Source organism: Acipenser ruthenus, chromosome 1, assembly GCF_902713425.1.
Source record: "Acipenser ruthenus chromosome 1, fAciRut3.2 maternal haplotype, whole genome shotgun sequence".
NCBI classification, from domain to species: Eukaryota; Metazoa; Chordata; class Actinopteri; order Acipenseriformes; family Acipenseridae; genus Acipenser; species Acipenser ruthenus.
This window is the reverse complement of record NC_081189.1, coordinates 16537614-16560580: the sequence shown is the minus strand read 5'-3', so window position 1 is coordinate 16560580 and position 22967 is coordinate 16537614. Positions and strand designations below refer to the sequence as shown.

Sequence of the window (22967 nt, the reverse complement as noted above, 5' to 3'; positions counted from 1 at the left end):
TAAAACAGACAGTATTGTAATACATCAACTCTTCAAAATTACAAATAACAGTGATTTATGGTTTCTCGTGCATTTTGACCTGAAGTAAATGTGATGGGATGAAAAATAATCATTTTCTACTGTTGGAATGGTGTGGTGTGGTGTGGTGTGGTGTGGTGTGGTGTGGTGTGGTGGGGAAGGAATGCGCTTTTGAAAGTAATATCTCACTGTTGAAACAACTTTACTGTTTGTCAGAGTTTAATGCTCTCAGTAGCGTGCACTAGACATTATAAACACCCTGAGCTCCATGGTAGGATTAGAAAATGTGACAAATTAATCCTTTCCCAGTTTTAAACTGGATTTTGCGGTCATCATTTTACCGTTATCGTGTTTTAGTTTATAAATGTTTCCTTTCTGGGGTATTTTAAGGTAGCTTAATGGTAGATTAAAATAATCAATAGAAGCAGTTCAAAAGATCACATTGGATGTGTTGCTTCATAGCCTACAGCGTTTTAGGAAGGACATTAACTTACTGTCAACTTTTGGAGAGAGAGAGCGAGAGAGAGAGAGAGAGTGTCAAAAGTTTACATACCCAACCTTTAGTGGTCAACACTATCTGGAATAGAGATTTATCTATTGAAATCTGCTGGGAAACTATTTGGGGTAATCTAAGCTCTGCTTCAAAAAATCCAAACCATCAGCTGATTTCATTTTAATGATCTTCATAGAACTTGTTTAACTCCTTGTAGATGCTACCAAATGAAACTTATCCCTACCCCTGCATGTGCATACTGTCCCCTAGATACCGTTGGCTCCTTTTTACATATGGTTTGGGACTGTCCTGTTGCTGTGTTTTGGGATTGTGTCTTTTCAACTTTGTCCACTGTTCCTGAGAAGAATATCCCTTGCTCTGCTAAGATATTTTTACTGAATGATGACTCATCCCTCGATCTATCATTGCAGCAGAAACAGATCTGGTTGGGTGGTCTCACAGCAGCTAAAAAAGTTATTTGTTGGTAACCTCTGCATTCTCTCCCCTACTGTCAATGGCTGATAGCTAATAGCAGTAAACAATAACAATGTTAATGAAGCAATACAGCGGCGTGTATTGCTTGTTTATAATCCGTGGGTTTGCCTCGAAATAACAGTCCTGTTTCAGTTCACCCACATATAACACAAACACCAGTCCACAGTGCGTGCTCTAGTGCTCGTGGTGAATGCAGTTCTTTAGTGACAACAAAAGTGCAGTGTTGTTGGTCTGGGTTTAGTGCTTGCCTTTGGCGACAGCTCCAGATCGTGTTAGCCGTCCAAATAATTACAAACAGTATTTTTAATGACAAACAAAAACAAACAAAACTCACAGCACAGGTTCTCCTTCTGGTCATTTAAAATAACCATTCACAAAGGAACAGATCGCATCACTACGTCCCCTTTTTATAACGTCACCCATGACCCCTTGGTCAACGAGCGCATCCACTCCTCCAATCCATGGATGCCACGCCATTTTCCGTCCTGGTCATTCAGTTTGTATATCGTAGTTCTTCCCCCTTTCTAGATGTCTGACTTCCACCTAACCCTGGGAATAAACTGTCGTGCCATTTAGTCCAGGGTATTCTGTTCCCTGTATGCAGCTGGCTCGCAGGTCGGGAGGGAGATCTAACATCAAGAATCATTTGATTTCTGTCACACATACCTACTGTCAAGCATGGAAGTGGTAATATCCTTCTATGGGGCTGTTTTTCCTCAAATGGCACAGGAAATGTAGTTCCAATACATGGTAAAATGGATTCCATAGCGTACCAAAAGATATTGGCTAATCATTGGAAACCTTCCGCTGCAAAACTTTGGTTTAAATGGCAATTGGACATTCCAACACAACAACGATCCAAAGCACACATCAAAATCTACTTCAGAATGGTTAAAGAAGAATAAAATCAAGGTTCTGGAATGGCCTAGTCAAAGTCATGATCCAAATCCGACCTGAGTATCTTTTGGTATGAGTTGAAGAAGGCTGTGCACAAGAGAAGTCCTCGGAATTTGAATGAACTGGAACAACTTTGTGTTGAAGAATGGTCAGAAATCATTAAAGAATCATGCCAAAAGCTCATTTGATAAATATCCTAATTGTTTAAAATAGGTTATTATTGCCAAAGATGCCTCAACTAGCTATTCATTTCATTTTCCTTGGCCGGGTATGAATACTTTTGAATTGGCATTCTTGGAGTTTTGCAAAAAAATTGCTGAAATAAATAATCTATTATTCTTGTAACTTTTTTCCTCATCCACAATTTTTTTTTCTTTAAATGCTTTTCTTCCTAATGGAATTGATATATACTGTGAATGAATGGATTTTGTACATTTTTACAATATACACTTATTTATAAAAACAACTTTTCATGAAAAATGTAATGTCTGCTGTACATTTCTAAATGCATGTGTGTATTTAAGCATATTTATATGGTAGTAGTTCTAACAATCTGTTTGGCAACCTTGCTGACCACCATCTGGTATTGGTTCCTTGTTTTGCTCCTAGATGGCTCAGTAGTTTTCTGTTTTATTCAGGTGGTGTTGCTTTTATTGGCAACTTAACATACAGGGTGATTAGAAAGTAAGTTTACCACATCAACAGACTATATCATTGATGTGGTAAACTTACTTTCTAATCCCCCTGTACATATAGTACAGAGGTGGAGGTTACCAAATAATCTCTTGTTTCTTTTTTCTGGAATGCAGCTTTTAGACTTTTTGGAGTATCACCCATACCCTTTCACCTCCCTGATTCAACGTTCTCTGGAGTTTGCTGTCAGCTATGTGTTCACGGAGGCTGGCACGGGAATTACATTTGAGCGGTTCATAGTCCAGTGCTTGAACCTCATTAAGATGATTGTGAAAAATGATGCCTACAAGCCTGCAAAGAACATTGAAGGTACCTTTTAAGGCAGAACCATGCATTGATTTGCTTCGATTTACCCTCTCTGGCTGATACATTCTTGTTTTTCTCAGGCTTTGTTTTAAAGTCAGCTTATCAGGATGCATCTACAGTTAATTGGTACATTGGAAAGCAATTTCTTGACTTGGTACACAAGTGGTGATGCTTCCAAATAGCATCTTTGCTTTAAATAGTGTTTATTTCTTCTTGCATTAGTACTTCCTGCTGTCATTTTGAAAGAAAATTGACTCCAGAGATTGATGTGTTGGTGAAAAAAAACATTTTACATAGCATTGGACTAAGGTGGTCTTATTTGAATAATAGTTATATTGCTTTAACAATATTGGTGCATGCATGCAGAAAGACAATTGCTACTTCAAAAGAGTACAGCATTGAAGCTTTACAATATATACATCTTCCTGCAACTCTTAAGTGTTGAACTGTTTTTTTGTGACCGTATTTGATTAAATTCTGTTATGCTGTCTGCCTTTTTAATTTTGATTTATATTCGCTGGATCTAAATGGCAGCTGATCTAAATATCACAGCTGTTTGAAATCATTAATAAATGGCCTGGTTATGGAAAAAAACAACACTAAAAAAGATTGATCTGCACTCTAGTATGTTTGTCTTTTTAATAATTTAGATAATTCTACATCTTCTAAATTTTGAAATACATTGTTACACAATTGGAGAAGCTGTGATTTATGTGGGTATGATTCCATCAACTTTTTATTCTTATAGTTTTGTCTTTTTTGTTAAGTTGTGCTAATCTGTCCATTAAAATGGTGTTCCTTTTTTCAGATAGCAAGCCAGAAACTCTTGAAGCTCACAAGATAAAAACAGCATTCTTCACCTACCCAACGCTGACTGAGATTTGTAGAAGACTGGTGTCTCACTTCTTCTTGTTAACAGAAGAGGAGCTCACAATGTGGGAGGAGGACCCTGAAAGTTTCGGTAAACAATTACACAATTGAAGCAAAATTTACAGGTGCCAGCAATTGCAGCAATCAAGCCCCTAGTAAATGTCATCTGAATTGATCAGACTTGTTACAGGATGTATTCAACCAGAAGTACGACTCGTCTGGCCCTGTTGATTTAAAGTGGTCATCACACCAGATGATTCAATCATAGCTGGTGGTATCTGGGGTCCCCTTTGAAAGCCCAATATCTATGTGACCTGAGATCCAACAACTTTAGCTGGTATAGCGAGAGTGCAGAAGGGTTATGCATCGAAGCATAATGCTTTTGTGCATTGAGCCGAAGCACTGGCTTTGCAAGTGGCATTATGATGTTTGCTTCTCACCATAGGGAGCTATACTGTGAGCATTAGGACCAATCATGCACCAAGGCCCCAAATGGTTGTGAGACACAAATAATATACAGTATCTGTCTTTTCTGCCATGAGCTGCAGCATTCAAAGACAGACCCCAGAGCAGATTGACAATTTTCAAAAATCTATTGAACCCTCCTGAATCTTTTTATAAACTAGTTTAAAGACCAAGCAAAATTAAATGTCACCGTCTGTTTTTACAGGTGTCTTACAGCTTGTGAGGCACAATAGTGTGTAGGGAGAAGTGAGCAACTTCTTAAGCATTGCCTCTTTAGTGGTTGAGCTGCGATTCTTAGTTGTGATTTCCAGACTTCTTTACCAACTTGTTCTCGTTGGGTCGCATTGAGTCCTAACTGTGTTACTTTACTTTAATTGTAGTTTCTTTCACGGTTTATACCTTTGAATTTTTTTTTACTTAAAACATAAACAGGTAAATCAATTTGGCTAATGTCTTTTGAATAAGTGAAACATTAACTATAAAAATGCCTGCTTTTTGCAAAACCTTAATAAAACACGCTGTGTTGTGTGGATTGCTTGCTTAAAAGGCCTCAGCAAACTTACATGCCATACAATAAGGGTTAACATAAGGCCCCTTTTGAGAGACAAAATCAGTTTCAGAAAAGCGTTGCAGTTAGTCATGAATTAGTGAAGAAGAATATGGCTTAATATAAGACTATAGTTAATCCAAAACGTTGTTTTATTGGTCTTTTCATTGTGCTTTTCTGAGGAAAGGTGTCTTATTGGGGAGAAGTAGTTATGAAATGCCTTGTATAGCAGTGCAGTATCCATAAGAGTTTGTTTCACTTATGTAGTAAATGGATATTATATATTCTCTGTTTTTGTTGGCCTTCTAGATGTTTATTGTTTTTTTTTTTTTTTTTTTTTTTAGCTTTGTAGGGAAAGTCAAGAAAACAGTTGTAAAGCTTGATTTTCAATATTACAGATACAGCAGCAAAGTACATTCCAGTCAGTAGCTGGTGCTGTGGCACTGCTGCAATAAGTAATTCAGGAGATCCACACAGTTCACACCATATTTCTGTAAGTTTTCTGTAAGCATGTGTCGGTAGATGACAATGCGTTAGCATTGCAAAAGGTAAACATAACCTTTAACCTGGCATAGCTCTGCTACGTTGCATTTTGTGATTCGTCATCCTGAAACTGTCTATTAACAAAAGGACTTGCGTTTTGAATTGCACAGATTAAGAAAATGTTTCTGTATGCAAAATAAAGGGCACCTTACTGCTAAGTACAGTAAATCCTCTGTTATGATTTTTTTTTTTAGTACCAGGTGGTGTGTGTAAAATTATGACTATCATCTGGATTTCTGTTTTCTTCTTTAGCAGTGGAAGAGACAGGTGGGGACTCCTGGAAGTATAGTCTTAGGGTAAGTTAAAATTCTATCTATCTATCTATCTATCTATCTATCTATCTATCTATCTATCTATCTATCATATATCTATCTATCTATCTATCTATCTATCATATATATATATAAAATAAATAAATAAATAAACAGTTTGTAGCTAGTTTACAGCTGGGTGGTACTGAAACTGCCACCTATAGGCTGAAGAGAATACCTTTTAACTGAAGGTGTGTTGATAAAATTTGGCAGGACAGGTAGTGATTCATAACACAGCCAACATAGGTATGGCCCGGCATGTAGGTGAAAATCTACATGCCGGTCAAGTTTTGCTGGAATCCTTTCCCAGGTTTGCCAGTTCCCAAAAATACCTACTCGTATTACAAAATGTGTGAAAAAAAAAAATCAAATAAATAATAATTATATATATATATATATATATATATTAGATACAGTGCCTTGCAAAAGTAGGGCAGCAGTGTGGAGTAGTGGTTAGGGTTCTGGACTCTTGACTGGAGGGTCGTGGGTTCAATCCCTGGTAGGGGACACTGCTGCTGTACCCTTGAGCAAGGTACTTTTACCTAGATTTCTCCAGTAAAAACGCAACTATAAAATGGGTAATTGTATGTAAAAATAATGTGATATCTTGTAACAATTGTAAGTCGCCCTGGATAAGGGTGTCTGCTAATAAATAAATAATAATAATAATAATTCAGACCCCTGACCAATTCTCTCATATTGCTGAATTACAAATGGTACATTGAAATTTCGTTCTGTTTGATATTTCAGTTTTTTCTTTTTTTTTAAATATTTCCCAACATAAAACCAATGTCACCTTACAATAATTGATTTTGAGTTTCAGTGTTTTAAAATAAAATATCAAAACAGAACGAAATTTCAATGTACCATTTGTAATTCAGTAATATGAGAGAATTGGTCAGGGGTCTGAATACTTTTGCAAGGCACTTATATATATATATATATATGATTAATTTATATTTGGATTACTTTTGAGGTAAAGCTTTATTCATATATATTTTTTTTGTCTTTACAGCCTAGTACAGAAGTTCTGTTTTTGGACATTTTCCACAATTATAGTCAGACGCTGACTCCTGTTCTTTTAGAGATGGTTCAAAATTTGCATGGTAAGTTTGTATTTATTTTTTTAATTTGTATTTAATGGATGCCTGTTGCGTTGATGTTGAAAACAGGAATGAAAAAGCACACTTTTTTGTATGGATGTGTTCACCTGGCTTTACAAAATAAAAAATTAAACAAATGGAGTAATAAACAAAGCTGATATGCACATACCCTCAAATGTTATGTTCCTCTCCAGTTAAAAAGTAGCTCTCAAATAATTGCCTTTTTTATTCTTATGGTTTGCTTTCTTAGAAAAATGGTCATTGACATTTGGAAGAATACATTTTTTAATGGAAAATGTTTTGATTAACTTATCGCAACCAATTAGGTTTATAATTGCATTTATTCAAAGCCACTGACTCTTGGAAATTGTTAGAATAGAAGAGATGAGTAATGTGCAGGATTAATGAGAAGGGGAATTTGGACTCAACTCTACTAAGTTTTTATTTTGCTTCCTATTTTGTTTTTTATACCATTTTATAGATAGATCAGCATACACTTTGGGACCAATTCTGATACTTCCAAATAAAAACAGGCGCTAAATATCTGCAAACTGAAATGTGTACTTCCGAAGGGTACAAATAAGACTTTAACCTGGTCAGTGTCATTGTTAATCTCAGGCTGTATCAGTGATACAGACCAATCCATTGTGTAGAGTAAACCGATTCTGCCCATCTCCTCCCATGCGGATTCTATTGCTTCCAATGTGTAATTTATGTTCCAAATTGACCAAGGGACTACATCTTTGATCTCTAATGAGGTTTTGGAGTATGCCTTCATAAAATTACAACTTAATTTAAAAATACAAATTGGATGCTTTGAGTTTATAAAAGGAAGATATTACAGAAATAGGGACTTCTGCTTGGTCACTTTTAAAGAAGGAAGATAATAATCCACTTCATATTTCAGGGCTGTATGTGAAATATTACATTTTTGAGCACTTAAAATGAAACCTTAACCTTTTTCATAACACTAAACGGAACTCTGTGTCTCTGGTGTAATCTCTATTTTATTGTCCGTTCCAGGACCGACTAATGTGGAGGATTCTGCTCATCTGCTGATCAAAGATGCTGGTACGGTTTATTGTATTTTATGATCATACATGTTTTTAATTGGTGTGTGCGCAAGATTTATTTGTTTATTTTTTGGTATGTGGATGTCGGTTGTGGCATTTATTTTTTTATTTATATTCTTTTTCTTAAAGTTGCAATTTTAAAAAAAAGTTATCTGTTGGTTTTGTCTCTTCTGAGGCCTTTTATACATTTAGGGTTTTTAAAGTGTTTTTATGGTCACTTGTTATGGTAAATCATATACACTTTATAATTACCCTACCAGATTAGCTCTTGTTATAGCCTCCCGCCAATTTCACCAGAATCCATTTTATGACCTTGAAGGCATTAATAAGATTATCTGGTATTTCTCTCAACTATTGTTTTGTTTGTAGTTTTCATTTTCATCACAACAGTCTAATCAGATTATAGTCATGCAGGGAGATTTTAAGTAAATGCAATTTAATTTATTTAATAATTCTGTTAATGTAAAATTTCCCCATCAGTTTATAATGCAGTGGGACTGGCAGCTTATGAACTGTTTGACAATGTGGACTTCGATCAGTGGTTCAAGATCCAGCTTTTGGCTGAACTTCATGTCAGTCATAATAGGTAACAAACTAAACTGTTTAATTTGCTTTAATTTGTTTAATTATTTTGGCATGGATTAATCCCTAGAAGTCATACTTTAGTGTTTTACCTACTCAGACTGTTTGCTTACTAAATGTCTTGTCTTGTTTGCGTCCTTCTATAAAAACTGGCTTATGAATTTCTCCCAGGAGAAAGAAAATAACCTAACGTCTTGTTCAGCGGTATGTATTTATGAAGGTTTAGTTTTCAGATTGTCCTATGAATTGTGGAAGTCTCCTGTTACCAGGGTTAGAAACGAACATTCGCCCGAGGTGAATTAAAACTGATGAGGACAAGTTGATGTCTGTGTCTCAGTAGTCCTGTGGGCGAGTGCTTTAAAAAAAAATGTGTACAGATATACTGTCAAGTTCGTAGGCTTGCGTTTACAAAATACAGGAAAAGTATGTTTTCCAACAGGGTATAGCAGTGGTGAACAAACATTTATTCATAATGCTTACAAAACAGTCTCTCAGAACTGAAACCTTCCTTCATCTCCCTTTGTCATGCTGAATGTTGCATTATTTTGGGATATGCGTCAGCGTTTAATTGAATTTTATCAGTGTGCTATTAATTTATTCATCGCCGTGGTTTAACTGTGACTTTCGGTATAAACAAAATGTAATTTTTAGACATCAAAACAGTGTAAACACGTCCATTTCCACACGTTACGTGGTGGGGGGGGGAAGGAAGGACATTCATTTCTGGTAAATCCCACTTGCATTAGACACACATCAGTGTACTGTACAGTGAGTATGCTGGCTTCTAGATTGAACTCTGCTGAAATGTGTTTTGCATTTTATAACTGCATTGTTTTGGACACCAGAGTAGAAAGTAGTAAATATGAATAGGTTATAACTTAAAGCGCTGCTTGCATCAGAGTTTAAATGTGAAAGGCACTGGGAGATGTATAATTTCACATTACCATCTCTTCAGCTCAGGTGGATAAGCATCAAAGAGTAAATGAATTGTCACCTCCTAGAGCTTCAGTATTGGCTTCTCTAAATATACTGAAAGGAGTGTGCGGGAAATGACAGCAGCTGTCGTAATAGAGGGACAGAAAGCAAATGGCATTCGTATTGGAACCGTTCATCATTGATACTGATCTTGTCACAATAGTTATTTGCAACCATATTCTGAAGTTTCTTTTTATTCACATTTTTGGATGGTCCTTTTATCAGATTTATGCTAAATACTTTTCAGAATAAGAAAGGAAATCTATGCATTTCATAAGACCGTTGGCATATCTCTTGTGAATTGTTTACCTGTTTTACTTCTGCAAGGCTGTCTAATGGTGTTAGTTTGTTTTAATATTTTAAATATTGCTGACCAGGTTTCTATTAACTGCATTGGATTTTAAACTTTGGCAGTGATGTGGGATCAATGTTGTTCATGGGTAGTAGCTATATTTGTGGTTTTGAAAAATCATCACACATTTATCCATATGACTTTCTCTGGCAACCAAGGTTAGCTCGAGCAACAACCGCATTGTCCTGTTTTCAACACCTAGCCGACACCAATGCTCAAAAAACTGTTATTAGTCAACAAGAACATTTTAAACACTTTTAAAGAAACCAAATTTGACTTGGCTCTGGTAAAATCAGATCTAATTGAGATCGGAGGGCACAGAAATCCAGAAAAAATACTGGTGTCCAAGCTTGATGCACACCTTGCAAATTTAATTTTGCAGCTGTTTCCTGTTAGCAGCATTGCTTTCCCCAGAGGCTTTTCTCAAACTAAGGCTAGGGATTGATGCCTAACAGACCTGGGATAAATGGTTATAAATATGGTTTGTGAAAAGTAACTTATTTGAAAATAATTAAATACATATTGCAGAAAATAACTATTATTTGAAAATAATTCAATACAAATTGTAAATAATTGAAAATAATTAAATACAGATTGTAATATGTTACTGTAACATACAGCAGTCTAATTATTGTCCTGCATTCTAAGCAGGTTAAGCCTTTTCCTTGTTAACCACTCAATTATCTTTTGGAAACTGCTGTATTTCAATTAGATTTAATCTGATCAATTAATTGAAATATTTGATTATTTTATTTCAGTGGGTAAATATTTGAAAACAATGAAATATCTTTAACCACTGGGTTAATGTCCTGTTTTGAAGTTATTCAATTGAATATGTTTAGCATTTTCCTCTTTAGAAATCCTCCTCAACCACCATGTGATAATTGCAAGACTTGGTACATAATTATACATTTAGGGTAATAATTAGGTTTTAGTTTTTGATTATTCATTAACTATATTGAATAGTTGAAGATATATACTTATTATATATTTTTTTCAAATAACTTGAAAATATTTAAATATTTTTAAATAGTATTTGCTTTCTGCCAAAAACTTCAAATATGTTAAATAATATTTGACTTTGTGCAATTTAATATTTGAATATTAAAAAATATCAAATACAACTATATTTAGATCTGCTGCCTAATAGCGCAAAAAGTCCTTGAGTTAAGTGCCTTGGCAAACCAAGGTGTTTGATTCATTTCGGTCAAATGTGTGAACGTGATTATGCATCTTACTAATATCGCAAACGCAGCAAGTCACATAAGCAATAAGAATTGTCCTTCAGGGATCATTCTTAATAAAAACTACTCTGATCTCTCAAAGTGTTTTATATACCCACTAAAACTATATACAGGCTTGTAGAGCGTGTTTAGAGTAATTGTCTCTTTTTGAATTGATCTTGTTGGGTAGGCAAACCTGTCCTGTACTTTTGTATCCCCACTGTGTAAAACTTTTTATTTTTTAATATTTGTTTTTTTAAGAAGTCCTGTTACGGAGGATTATCTAATATTTCCCACCACCTCGGTGAAGCTAGTATTAATTTGTAATTTTTTCAGTACAAATAAGGCAACTTAAATGCATTTTTATACCAGCGCTGCGTTGTTGTATTGCAATTGGAGAGTAGGACAACATCCACCCTTGTGTCTCTACTACTTTGATCTGTGGCTAGATCACAGAGACGCATTCAGATTGTAGTTTTGTAAACTTGAGTACCAGCTGTCCTTGGGAAGTTTAGTTGTCTTTCATGTACTGTACTGTAGATCGGTTTGCAGTACTTTCTGTGATGGCTAGAAAAGCTTATTGTTACTTGCTTTCATTTATCTATGGTTTTATTTTACCTACGCTGATGTCCGGTGGTATTCTGATCCTGTGCTATATTTTATGATTTTGTGTAGATTTCACAAAGAACATAAACCAGCTGATACAAACCAATGTGATATTGTAAATCAATTTTGTTGTTGGTAATTGGGTATATGTGAATCAACTGGGAAGAAAAGAGAAAAGATAAGTGCTGTATGTTAGTAACATGTATCTCCACAGGTGTAATTACAAACTTCGACCTCTGTATAATGATAAAGTGGTCTCGATCACCATGACCTACATCCTGTGTATGTAATGTATATGTAATAATTACGAGTAGTTAAATTAATCAAACCCGCCAAATTTTATTTACATTTAATATGTGCTTTATTCCTGCACAGAGGACTCTCTCTATTATGACCAGTGACAGAGTAAAATGGTCTTAATGGAGATCCGGTCATGATAGAGGGAGATCTGCAGACTGATTTCAAATTGAAAGGGGCGAACTGAAAGAGGTTATGATGGTATGTAGTGCTGGTCATTGGGAGGGGGTCTGCTGTACTACAAACCTGCAGATAAGGTATTTTTATACAACTAATTTATACAAGAAAGAAATTATATATACAATCAATATGTTCCTCGCTTCAGGTTTATTAAAATGTACAGTTAAAAAATGTATGCCAGGAAAAACATGTTAAAAAAGAATCTTTGAGTACAGGAACTGGAGAACTGTAGCAGGGATCCTCAGCTTGACAAGCCACACTATTCTGCCATCCATCACCCTTCAAAGAAAATAAATACATATGTGAACAGCATTAAAATAAATATGTACGTGAAGAGCATGATGAGCTTATCACCAGGCAGACTTCGTAATGAACGGTAAAAACAAGTGTTGCTTGCATGAAATAAAACGCAACATTATTGAATAATAGTTTTAAGATATATCCAGTTAGGCATCACTGAGTATAACGTTTCCCTAAAATGCTGTCATTTTTATCCTGGGGCGAGCCCTGGTGGTGGCCTATTTTTTACAAATGTATGTACAACAGTTTACCGCACTATCTACGCAGCATGCTTACAACACCGATATCGGGAGTTTTATTTCAAGCAAATGCTTTCTTGTTTATCTTTGAATATTTCTGTGGGTGGGTGGGCTGACTTACTTTAAGCGCTAACAGTAGATAAAGTGTATTCCCTGCAGTAGACTTGTGTTTAGATTGAAGATGTGTTGGTAGACAAAGCTGAAATCCCTCTCATCATCCACTAAAATATATTTTCGCATTAAGTGACCAAATGATATGGTCCAGTGTTCTGGGATGCAAAATGGGATTAGCCTTTGACAGCATTTTTTTTTTTTTTTACTTTTTTCTCGTTGAACCTAAGAAGGAAAGACATATGAAGCCTAGTCCATAAAGCATTACTGTTAGGGAATTGGATCGAATCGGGGATGTCGAGGTATTTAGTGAGCAAGTAGTCAATGTGAATGAGTTAATATGGACGATAAATGCCCAAACAAGTCACATCCTTCGTAAATGAATAACATTTCCAGGTACCACTATCCCTGTGATACAAATCTTTCCATATTCTAATTCCAAGATTTTTAATAAACTAGCAGTCTGAGTGGAGTGAAACAACCAATGCCCCTCCCCCAGTTCTCAATTTATGTATCCCTTCCAGTACAGATAAATATATGCTTTTTTCCTATTACAAATAATTCTGTCCAATTAATTTTGCTCTTTGTCCTTTTTTTTATTATTCTACTTCATCAATGTGCAGTTACAAGCTTATCCGGCGCAGGGTGATATGGCTGATTGGACAATGGATTTCTGTGAAATTCAAGTCTGAATTACGACCCTTGTTGTATGAGGCCATCCTTAATCTGATGCAGGATCCTGATCTTGTGGTATGTAGAAACATTTTGAAGTCATTTTATCTAATTGTTCCTTTTTTTTTCATTAGACCAACAGTTGACCATATGAATGTGATGAACTAATCTTTTTCAGGTTGCAAAAAAATATCACAAGCATACATTTGAATGCAAGACATTATGCTGTACTGTGCATGGATTTTGTGTACCATTTTTCCACAATCGTGAGCAAATTTGAAGACTGCAGGCAGATTTAAGCATTATCTTCAAGCTCCTTCTCAACAATCTTTAACAACAAAATGTTGTTCTTGTTAAAGTATTTATTTATAATGTAATAGGACTGGTCTTTTTATCTGTAGACAATGAAGCTGGTACACACATAAAATCAGTACTGTTGTTGCTTGTAATTAAAAGTAACATATACCTGTATGTTGTTCATTAGTTGTGATTTTTGTAGATAAATGTTGGTTTTAGGTCAAAAATATTTTGGTCATCTTTTTAATACTAATCTGTTAGGAAGATGAAGGTAAAAACTGACCTTCACTCTGGAGCTAACAATTGATAGTGTACCGGTATATCCTCCTGTCATCTTGAATTTAGATTGAAGATATTCTAGCTGTCAAAGCTGAAATCCAACTCTTATCGTCCGCTGATACATCATTTACTGTATAAGTGACCAGATTATAGGGTATAGTGTTCAGAGGCCCCAGATGGAATTAACTTTTCTGAAAGCATTAGAACTTTATCAAGATGTTAAGCCTTCCATTTAAAGTCTTAAACATTCCATTATGGATTCTGAAATGAATCACTAGCTCTGGGAGTTACAGAATATAGGTATGATTTACATCCTTGAAGATTTGTTAGTTTGCCCTTGACCTTTTATTACTGTCAGGTAGCCATCTTGTACAGTAGGTTTTTCATGTCTGTATACCTGAAGCTCGCTCAATGAGTGAAAGCACTTGTGTTTTAACATGGGGACACATTTATAGTTTTAAATGGTACCGCAATCATATTTAAGTCATACCTTGATCTGATTTAAATAGTTCACTGGTTTAATTGTGTGTACTTTTAAAGATTGCAAGTGTCACATAATAAGATCAATAAGAGTAATTGTTCCTTTGTTAACGTTTTCAGCAATCATGCCATTTAATCTTAAAATGCAGGTGCTTCCTGACTTTCAGGTAATGGGTGGATGTGTTTTGCAAATAGAAGATTAGATTTGCCAACATTTTAATTTGACCAGATCAGGCTTGTTAAGAAAATACATCTGCTTAGAGAGGCTGGGCTGGAGTATCCCCAGGCTTTCCCAGGACCGGTGCTAAGCCGTGCCTGTTCCTAATCAGCAATCATTTATGCACTTGGCAGTAGAGAATTGGTGATAATTTCCAATTTCCAGCCCTGCAAAAGCAGCTGCATCTCTGCTTGTTCTGCTTTCTCTGTCTGGCTGGCAAAGCAAGACCGACTCGCAGCCTTCTGATGAGGAATGTACTGCTTGTTTGAGCCACGACACCTGTTTACCATTGACAAAGGAATTACTGATGCATATTGTATTATATTGCCTTTACAAATACAAATTACCGACAATTTCTACCTTGTTTACAGCTTTAGATTTTATTACAGATCATAACCTTGACGTTTTATGTTTAACTGAAACATGGCTCAGTGCTGATGATAGCATTTCCACGATAGAGGCTTCTCCTCCAAATTATTATACTTTTTTTGCAGAAGGCACGCTCTGGTGGGGGATGGTGGACTTACCACTATTTGTCACACAAATTACAATATTAAACAATAAAATAATGAATATTATTCTTCATTGTTAAATATGCAATTGCCTCTTCTTATTGTAGTCATATACCGTCCCATCTAAATGTAATCTTTTCTGACAGAATTTGCCAATTTCCTGTCATCGCTTTCTGCTATGCACAGTAGGGTCCTTTTACTTGGAGATTTTAATATACATGTTTATCCTAAATCTGGAATTTCTAAGGCTTTTAGATTCTCTTGATTGCACTCAGCATGTTGCAGGGCCTACACACAATCGTGGTCATACATTACGTTTAGTAATTTCTCATGGATGTTCAAAAATTGTCAACATTAGATCCTACTATATCTGATCTTCTGGCTATTCTTGTTAAGATTAAGTTGCCTTTACAGACTAAGAGTGCAGTGCATTACATTAAAACTTGCAAAATAAATTCATCAACTGCATCCAGAGTGTCTGATATACTGGCTTGCTTGCTTGTAGTTTTATATCGGTTTTGTATGACAACAAATGGAAGCATTCATATTGAGTTAACTGATGTGTCTGCAGAATCTGTGTTTTGTTATAAATGGAGGATTTCCGCAGTGACTAAATGATCTTGTAATTACTTTGTGAACTTTTTACTGTCTAAATTGGGTATATTACCGCATACACCAGAAACTGTATTCATTTTCACTACAGTACATCTTTTTCATCAAGAAGAAAACTTCCAACATAGCTACTTTATCTTTAGATGAGGTGTCGGTTTGATTTGCTTGCTGTTTTTAGTCAATGCACTTTGACCCAGTTAGCAGGGCAGACCGACAGGGAAACAATTCATTACATTTGCAAATACTGTATTGCCTCAGTACGGCTTTTTATTGAAAACCTTGTTTTACATTTACTTGGTAATTTGTGGGCTTCCCATTCTGATTTTGAGTGGGATGAAAATTAGCTTGTATCTTGCACAGCATTTAATATATAGTTAAATGAGAATTATTAAACAGTTTAAGCTAATCTTAATGTGACCTGATTTCCATGTGACCCAAACGATCTGATACAAGCCATTAGACAGCTACAAAGGCATTTTAGATGGCTATATCACATCAATATCAAAGTATTATACATATCAAAGTTACAGCACTTGCATGGCTGTACCAGATATTCAATGAATTGTCTGTCAAACTTACAGGTATTGTTGGTTTCTGTAGATGTTAAATAAAGGCAGGTCTGGTTCCTGAGATAAAGAATACTTTGTGAGCTGAGTGCCATGACTAACCCCAGCTCTAAAAGCTTTGATCAGTTGATCATAGACAACATGGCTTGCCTATTGCTTTTGACATTTCCTGTGGCAGGGCACTAAAATCTACCTGCATCAATACTTTTGGGAGATTATATATATATATATATATATATATATATATATATATATATATATATATATATATATATATATATATATATATATATATATATATATACAGTACATATACAGTACATATACAGTGCCTTGCAAAAGTATTCAGACCCCTGACCAATTCTCTCATATTACTGAGTTACAAATGGTACATTGAAATTTTGTTCTGTTTGATATTTTATTTTAAAACACTGAAACTCAAAATCAATTATTGTAAGGTGACATTGGTTTTATGTTGGGAAATATTTTTAAGAAAAATAAAAAACTGAAATATCTTGCTTGCATAAGTATTCAACCCCTGTGCTGTGGAAGCTCCCAGTTTACACCGATGAAAGAAATTGCCCCAACGATGCTGTCACATTTTCTGGATAAAAACCCCACTGTTGAAGGATCATTGGTCAGGCTGTGAATCTGAAGGAAAATGAAGACCAAAGAGCATTCTACAGAAGTTAGAGATTAAAGTAATACAAATGCATAGATTAGGGAAAGGGTACAAAATAATATCCAAGTGTTTGGATATCCCAGTGAGCACAGTTGGATCAATAACAAGGAAGTGGAAGCTGCATCACACCTGCTAATGCGAAACAGAACAAAATTTCAATGTACCATTTGTAATTCAGTAATATGAGAGAATTGGTCAGGGATCTGAATACTTTTGCAAGGCACTGTGTGTGTGTATGTGTGTATATATATATATATATATATATATATATATATATATATATATATATATATATATATAATATATATATACACACACACACAATAATATTACTTATTAGATCTTCTAATGTTAAGTATAATATAATATCCATGATGGCGTGAAATATATATATATGTACACTTGTAGTCAAAAGTTTACATACCCCAATTGAAATTTATAATTTCTAGAAATTTCTCGAAAACAAATCATTTTATGAAATCTTTTGTAGCAAAAGTTTTGCTTTTGTGGATGAGGAAAAAGTTACAAGAAATAGATGTCTACAGTTATTTATTACAGCATTTTTTTTGCTTAATTCCAAAAATGCAAATTCAAAGGTATTCATACCCTTTGATGCTATGATAGCATTGTCTACAAGGTTCTAAAAAATTCAATCTGATAATGCAGAACCTAATTCATAGAAAAGTCTAGAAAATGCTGGATTGTAGGTGAACATTCTTAGAGAGTTTAAAAGGGTTAGGCATAGGATGAGTGCTGTCATTACCAATAAGTCAATATAAAAAAAAAAGTAAAGAGCTATCTGAAGACCTTAGGCAGAAAATTATTTATTGTCAAAGCTGGAGAAGGATGCAAGAATATTTCCAAGCATTTGAGTATCCAAATTTCAACTATTCTTTCTATTATCAAGAAGTACGAGACTCATGGTACTGTTACAACACTCCCTCAGTCTGGAAGAAAGAAGGTTCTTTCACCAAGAACAAGTAGAAGAATTGTGAGGAAGGTTAATAATCTAAGATTGACTGCAAAAGGTATTTAAAGTGAATTGGCTGCAAGTGGGACTGGGTTTTCCATTTCAACCATAGGTCGAGTATTGCATGGTGACGGTCTCAATGGTCTCAGGCCATGGAAAAACCCACTCTTAGGAAAACGTCACAAGGACAATCGCTTGAAGTTTGCAAAACGACATTTGAATGGTGGATATGGGTTCTGGTCAAAGGTTTTGTGGAGTGCTGAAAAAAAATCGAACTATTTGGTCACACTGATTGTCGTTACATTTGGAGAAAGTCTGGTGAGGCATACAAAAAAAAGAACACCATACCTACTGTCAAGCATAGAAGTGTTAGTATCCTTATATGGCACTGTTTTTTCTCTAATAGCACAGGAAATTTAGTTCCAATACATGGTAAAATGGATTCCATAACATAACAAAAGATATATTGGCCAATCATCTGAAACTGTCCGCTACAAAACTTGGTTTAAAGCGCAACTGGATGTTCCAACCCAACAATGATCTAAAGCACTGTGACAGAGAAAGAATGAGTCTTGGTTATAAATCTCCCTCCAGACCTGTGAGGGTGCTGTGTAAAGGGAACAGAGTGCCCCAGACTGGATGGTCTAACAATTAATTCTAGGGAAAGGTGGAAGTCGGCCATCTAGAAAGGGGGCGGAGCTACAGTACACCAAGTCATCGCCCCAGAAGGAAAGCGATGTGGCAACCGTGGATTGGAGGAGAAACGGTTGCACTCGCTAACCAAGGAGTGTGACTGACGGTACAAAAGGGGACGTGGCTAGGCAGTCTGTTCCTTTGTTATGGTTAAGAGCAAACTGCTAAAGGAGAACCAAAAACATACCATGAGTGTTTTGTTTGTTTGTAGTGTCTAATTATACTTGTTTGTTCTCGTTGGACGGCTAATGCGATCCAGAGCCATCGCTTAAGGCCAGCACCTAACCCAGACAACACTTCATCACTGTGCACAAATAAATTGAATTTCACCACTTGCACGTTAGTACTCACTGTGGACTTGTGATCGTGTGTGTGTTTGATACTGTGTTTATTATTTCATCATTTGTCTTTCAAGATAATACATCTTCCCCAGTGAAAAAAAGAATCCATGAACAGTGTTATTGTTTAAGTTTTCCACTGGCCCTATTTGTTCAGCCTAGTGTGTGGTGGCATACTCTAATTCTGACCTTTTTGATGCTTAGTCTCTTGGAGAGAGTCAAGGCAGTGGAATGTCATACTGATGACTGCATTGAGTTAAGATGCTTTAAATGAAGATGACAAGTTCCTAAGGGCCAGTTTGGTTAAAACTTCTGCTGAAGTATTCCCCAACATGAGAACTTCTATGGAAAGGGTGCATTTATCAAAATCAAAATTATCATTTGGTCTGCTGTATATCTCTGCCACAGGAGCAATATCTATCATTTCTACTACTACTTAAAAATAGAGAGAATAATTGTGCTTATATTCTAGCAATATCAAATCCAACAAACAAGATTATTATATAATTAAATAATCTGAACATGCATGTATCTTGCATATTATAATACTGCATCAAGGTTTTTGCACCAAAGTGCTGTGAATCTACACCCACACATTTGTTTTAAATTCCTGTTTTAAATATATTGCTACTGAATTTTCACAGAATAGCCCCCTGGGTGTTCATGGCCAGATTCTGTAGGATTAGTTCTTAACAGAAAGCAAAGGGTTCTGCTTCCACTCAGTCTAGCACCTAAATACCTCCACTGCATGGCAGTGTTAAAACAATGTTACATTGGAGTATATATTGTATCAGATGTTGGCATAACTCTTAACCAAAAAGAGCCTGAGAGCACACCGTTTCTCCCAATTGCTTTTCATCTATGTTTGTGGCTCATTGTGTTTTGTGATTGCCACTTCATATCATCATAAAAGAAAATATTTTGTATAACTTTGGCTGTCAGTTCTGTGCTGCTATAAATATGCAGTGATTGTTTTAAAATTAGTTTGTTGCACAAATAAGACAGCATTTGGCAACATCGAAATCTTTTTATACTCTTTTTCAGGCTTTTTGAATGTACAGTAGGCCTATGTTTTAAATTGTTTAGACAGAAATTTGAGGAGTGATTTGTTTACTGTACACTGCATTGCTTGCTTCTTGCATCATGATTGGGTTTTATCCCTGCGACACATGCCAGGCCAGTCTGCCTGTTGAGGACAAGCACGGCAGATGCTCTTTCTACCTGGGGCCAGAGCACACCAAGGAGGCACAGGTGAACCACAGTTTCTGCAAGTTTTGTGCACATTTTAAGCGCATGTTGGAGAAACATCTTTCCCGCAGCTTTACTGAGCGTTCTGCATCCTTACTCTTGCACAGCGCTCTTCCCCATCACCCTCTGTTACAGAGGTGGCTGCGGCCTCATCTCATGGCTGTGCCAAGGGAGACTGGATGACGCACCCGGGAAAGTAGCCCATGCAGGGAACCGTCTTCACGCTCGTCCTCATTTTCCTCTGCCTCTCCTCCTCCCCCCGAGGAAGAAACGATCAACGGACTCGGAGCAGATGGAAAAGCTCTGGCAGCTGTTTCCCACCAAGGAACTGTTCTCGCAGAATTACTGCGGGAACGTTCGGCACTGCCTGCCCCACCTATCCCCTAGAGGGCTACGGAGGCGGGCGAGCATGAGCTGCCATTCCCGTCTGAGGATGTGGAGTCTGACAGCGCATCCCCTGCAGTTAAGCTCTCCCTGTCAGCAGAGCTGCCGCTGATAAAAAAAAAGGGTCACTGCAATTTACGGAAGATTGAAACGAGGCAGTCCGTCTTCGATGATGTGCCTACCATGTCTCCCGTGCCCGCCCCCCAGTGCACTCAGATTTTCTTTTTGAAATCCAATCTTCCTGGGATCACCTGGCAACAGCTCCTGGTGTTTCCAGGTCAATGGACACCCTATATAGGGTACATAATGCGGAGAAGCTGGGCATGGCCCAATTTCCGTCAGTGGAGGCTTAATTTAGCTAATTTAGCGCTCCTGTCGAAGGATGCTATCTGCCCCAACAAGCAGTGCTGGGTCACTGAGGTGATCCTCAAGCGTGCTTATTCAACCAGTGTGTTCGCAGCAAGACTGGGCAATTATAATAGCATCCTGGTAGCCTACCAGTGCCATTTCTGAGGCCCCTTTCTGATGGCCCACAACAGGATGAGCTGCATCTGGTTAACAAGAACCTGCTTTGTGTGTTGTGGGACCTGCTGGCAATAAATGTCTTGGCACAGCAGTGGCCGAGGCAACTGTTATACGCCGTCCCACTGCTTGCCCTGCTCCCGCTGTGTCTGGAGAAAATCAGGCAGGACCGGGCCAAGGTGCTCTTAGTAGCCCGTTATTGGTCCAAGAGACTCTGGTTTTTCAACTCTGATGCAGATCCTGAGCAGCCTGCTCAGTCAGGCACTCGGGACCTTATGGCATCTCGACCCATCGAGCCTGCAGCTCTGGATCTGGCCCCTGAACGGCAGCATTTGAGCCATCTGGGGCTTTTTAATAGGGTCATTGACACCCTGCAGAATGTCAGAGCACCGTCCACGGGTTCCCAGTACGGGTACAAGTAGGGTTTTTTTTTTTTTTTTTTCCAGACGTGGTGTCTGCCTCGTGGATTTGACCCCACGACCTGTCCCATGGCAGTTATACTGCGATTTTTGCAGGGCCTTTTTGACGAGGGGAAATACCCCTCCACATTTAAAGGTCTATGTGGCAGCTAGTTCAGCTTGCCATGTCAAAATTGACTTTGTCTCCCCAGGAGCTAACTTCTTGGCTGGGCAATTTTAGAAAGGCGGCCGAGGCGACCAAACCCCTATGAAGGACATTGTTCCTTGCTGGCGGTTAAACGTGGTACTTAATGCACTTATGAAGCCTCCGTTTGAGCCCCTGCATTCAGCTGAGCTGAAATATTTATCGCTCAAAGTGGCTTTCTTGCTCCGCAAAGTGGGTGAGTGAGATGCAGGCATTCTCCATTGCAAAAGCATGCTTAATTTTTACAAAGGCCAGGACAAAGGTTACACTCCATTACAATCCTGCTTTTTTTGCCCCCTCCAGAATTACTACCCATGGCAAGTTCGTGGGCCTTATTCCAGGGTGCATCAGTCAAGGACATTTGCAATGCAGCGGTGTGGGCTACTCCCCATACCTTTACTAGGTTATACAGACTTAATGTCGTGGATCCTCAAAACCCTGGTTTTGGAACTAGAGTGTTAAGGGCATCTTGTCAGTCGACCCTTACAACACAGGCATAGAGGTGAGTTTCTTCCTCAATTTTTTAGCCCTAACTACTTCTTACTGTGGTTCCATATGCTAACGCATAAGGCCGCCTCCCGGCTTAGCCTTGTAACATTCCAGCCATTCAGGAATATTGCCCTTGCAATGGCTGTGGTACACTTGCCAATACGGTAATTTCATACTTGAAAGTGAACATTAGGTTATTATCATAACCCTGGTTCCCTGAAATGTAAATGTAACTATTAACCTTCAAGGTCACTGCGTCCATGATTGCAGCAGGCTTGAAGGGAAAATTAGGTCTGTGACCGGAGTGTTTTTTTATGTCCTCGGAGGCGGGCCATGACTGTGTCACAGGCTCTTCAAGCAGCTTTGATGTATCTTGATCAGGTTTCAGGTTTTAGGAAGTAAATACCCATATGGTAATGATAACATTTCTGATTTAGGGAACAAGGGTTGAGATAATAACTTGGTGTTTTTACTGATTAACAGTGCGGCTTAGGAAAGACAGTAGTTGTGTGTTTTTTTTTGTTTGTTTGTTTTTTAATGGGAAAAGTGTTATTGTTCTAAAAATTACAATGCTAGGTGAAAACATGCTGCTGCCATTTTGAAGTGGGCTCAGTCTTGTACTACTATTTGAGAAACTGGCACATTTAATATGCACAGGCATTCTGAAAAATCGGACATTAAAATATAACCAAAATAACCTGATGTTAATTGTACATGTTCACAG

The 22967-nt window shown here is 37.0% G+C and overlaps 1 protein-coding gene across 1 annotated transcript in view; it reads left to right on the top strand.

Annotated features, from left to right (window-relative positions):
* LOC117403633 (importin-11) overlaps positions 1–22967 on the top strand; it is a 175370-nt gene that overhangs the window by 44918 nt on the left and 107485 nt on the right. Inside the window, exons 10-16 of the mRNA XM_059012207.1 lie at positions 2713–2905; positions 3711–3863; positions 5580–5623; positions 6654–6744; positions 7765–7812; positions 8295–8400; positions 13303–13429. Coding sequence (XP_058868190.1) covers positions 2713–2905; positions 3711–3863; positions 5580–5623; positions 6654–6744; positions 7765–7812; positions 8295–8400; positions 13303–13429 — 762 coding nt within the window. The remainder of the gene's footprint in view (positions 1–2712; positions 2906–3710; positions 3864–5579; positions 5624–6653; positions 6745–7764; positions 7813–8294; positions 8401–13302; positions 13430–22967) is intronic.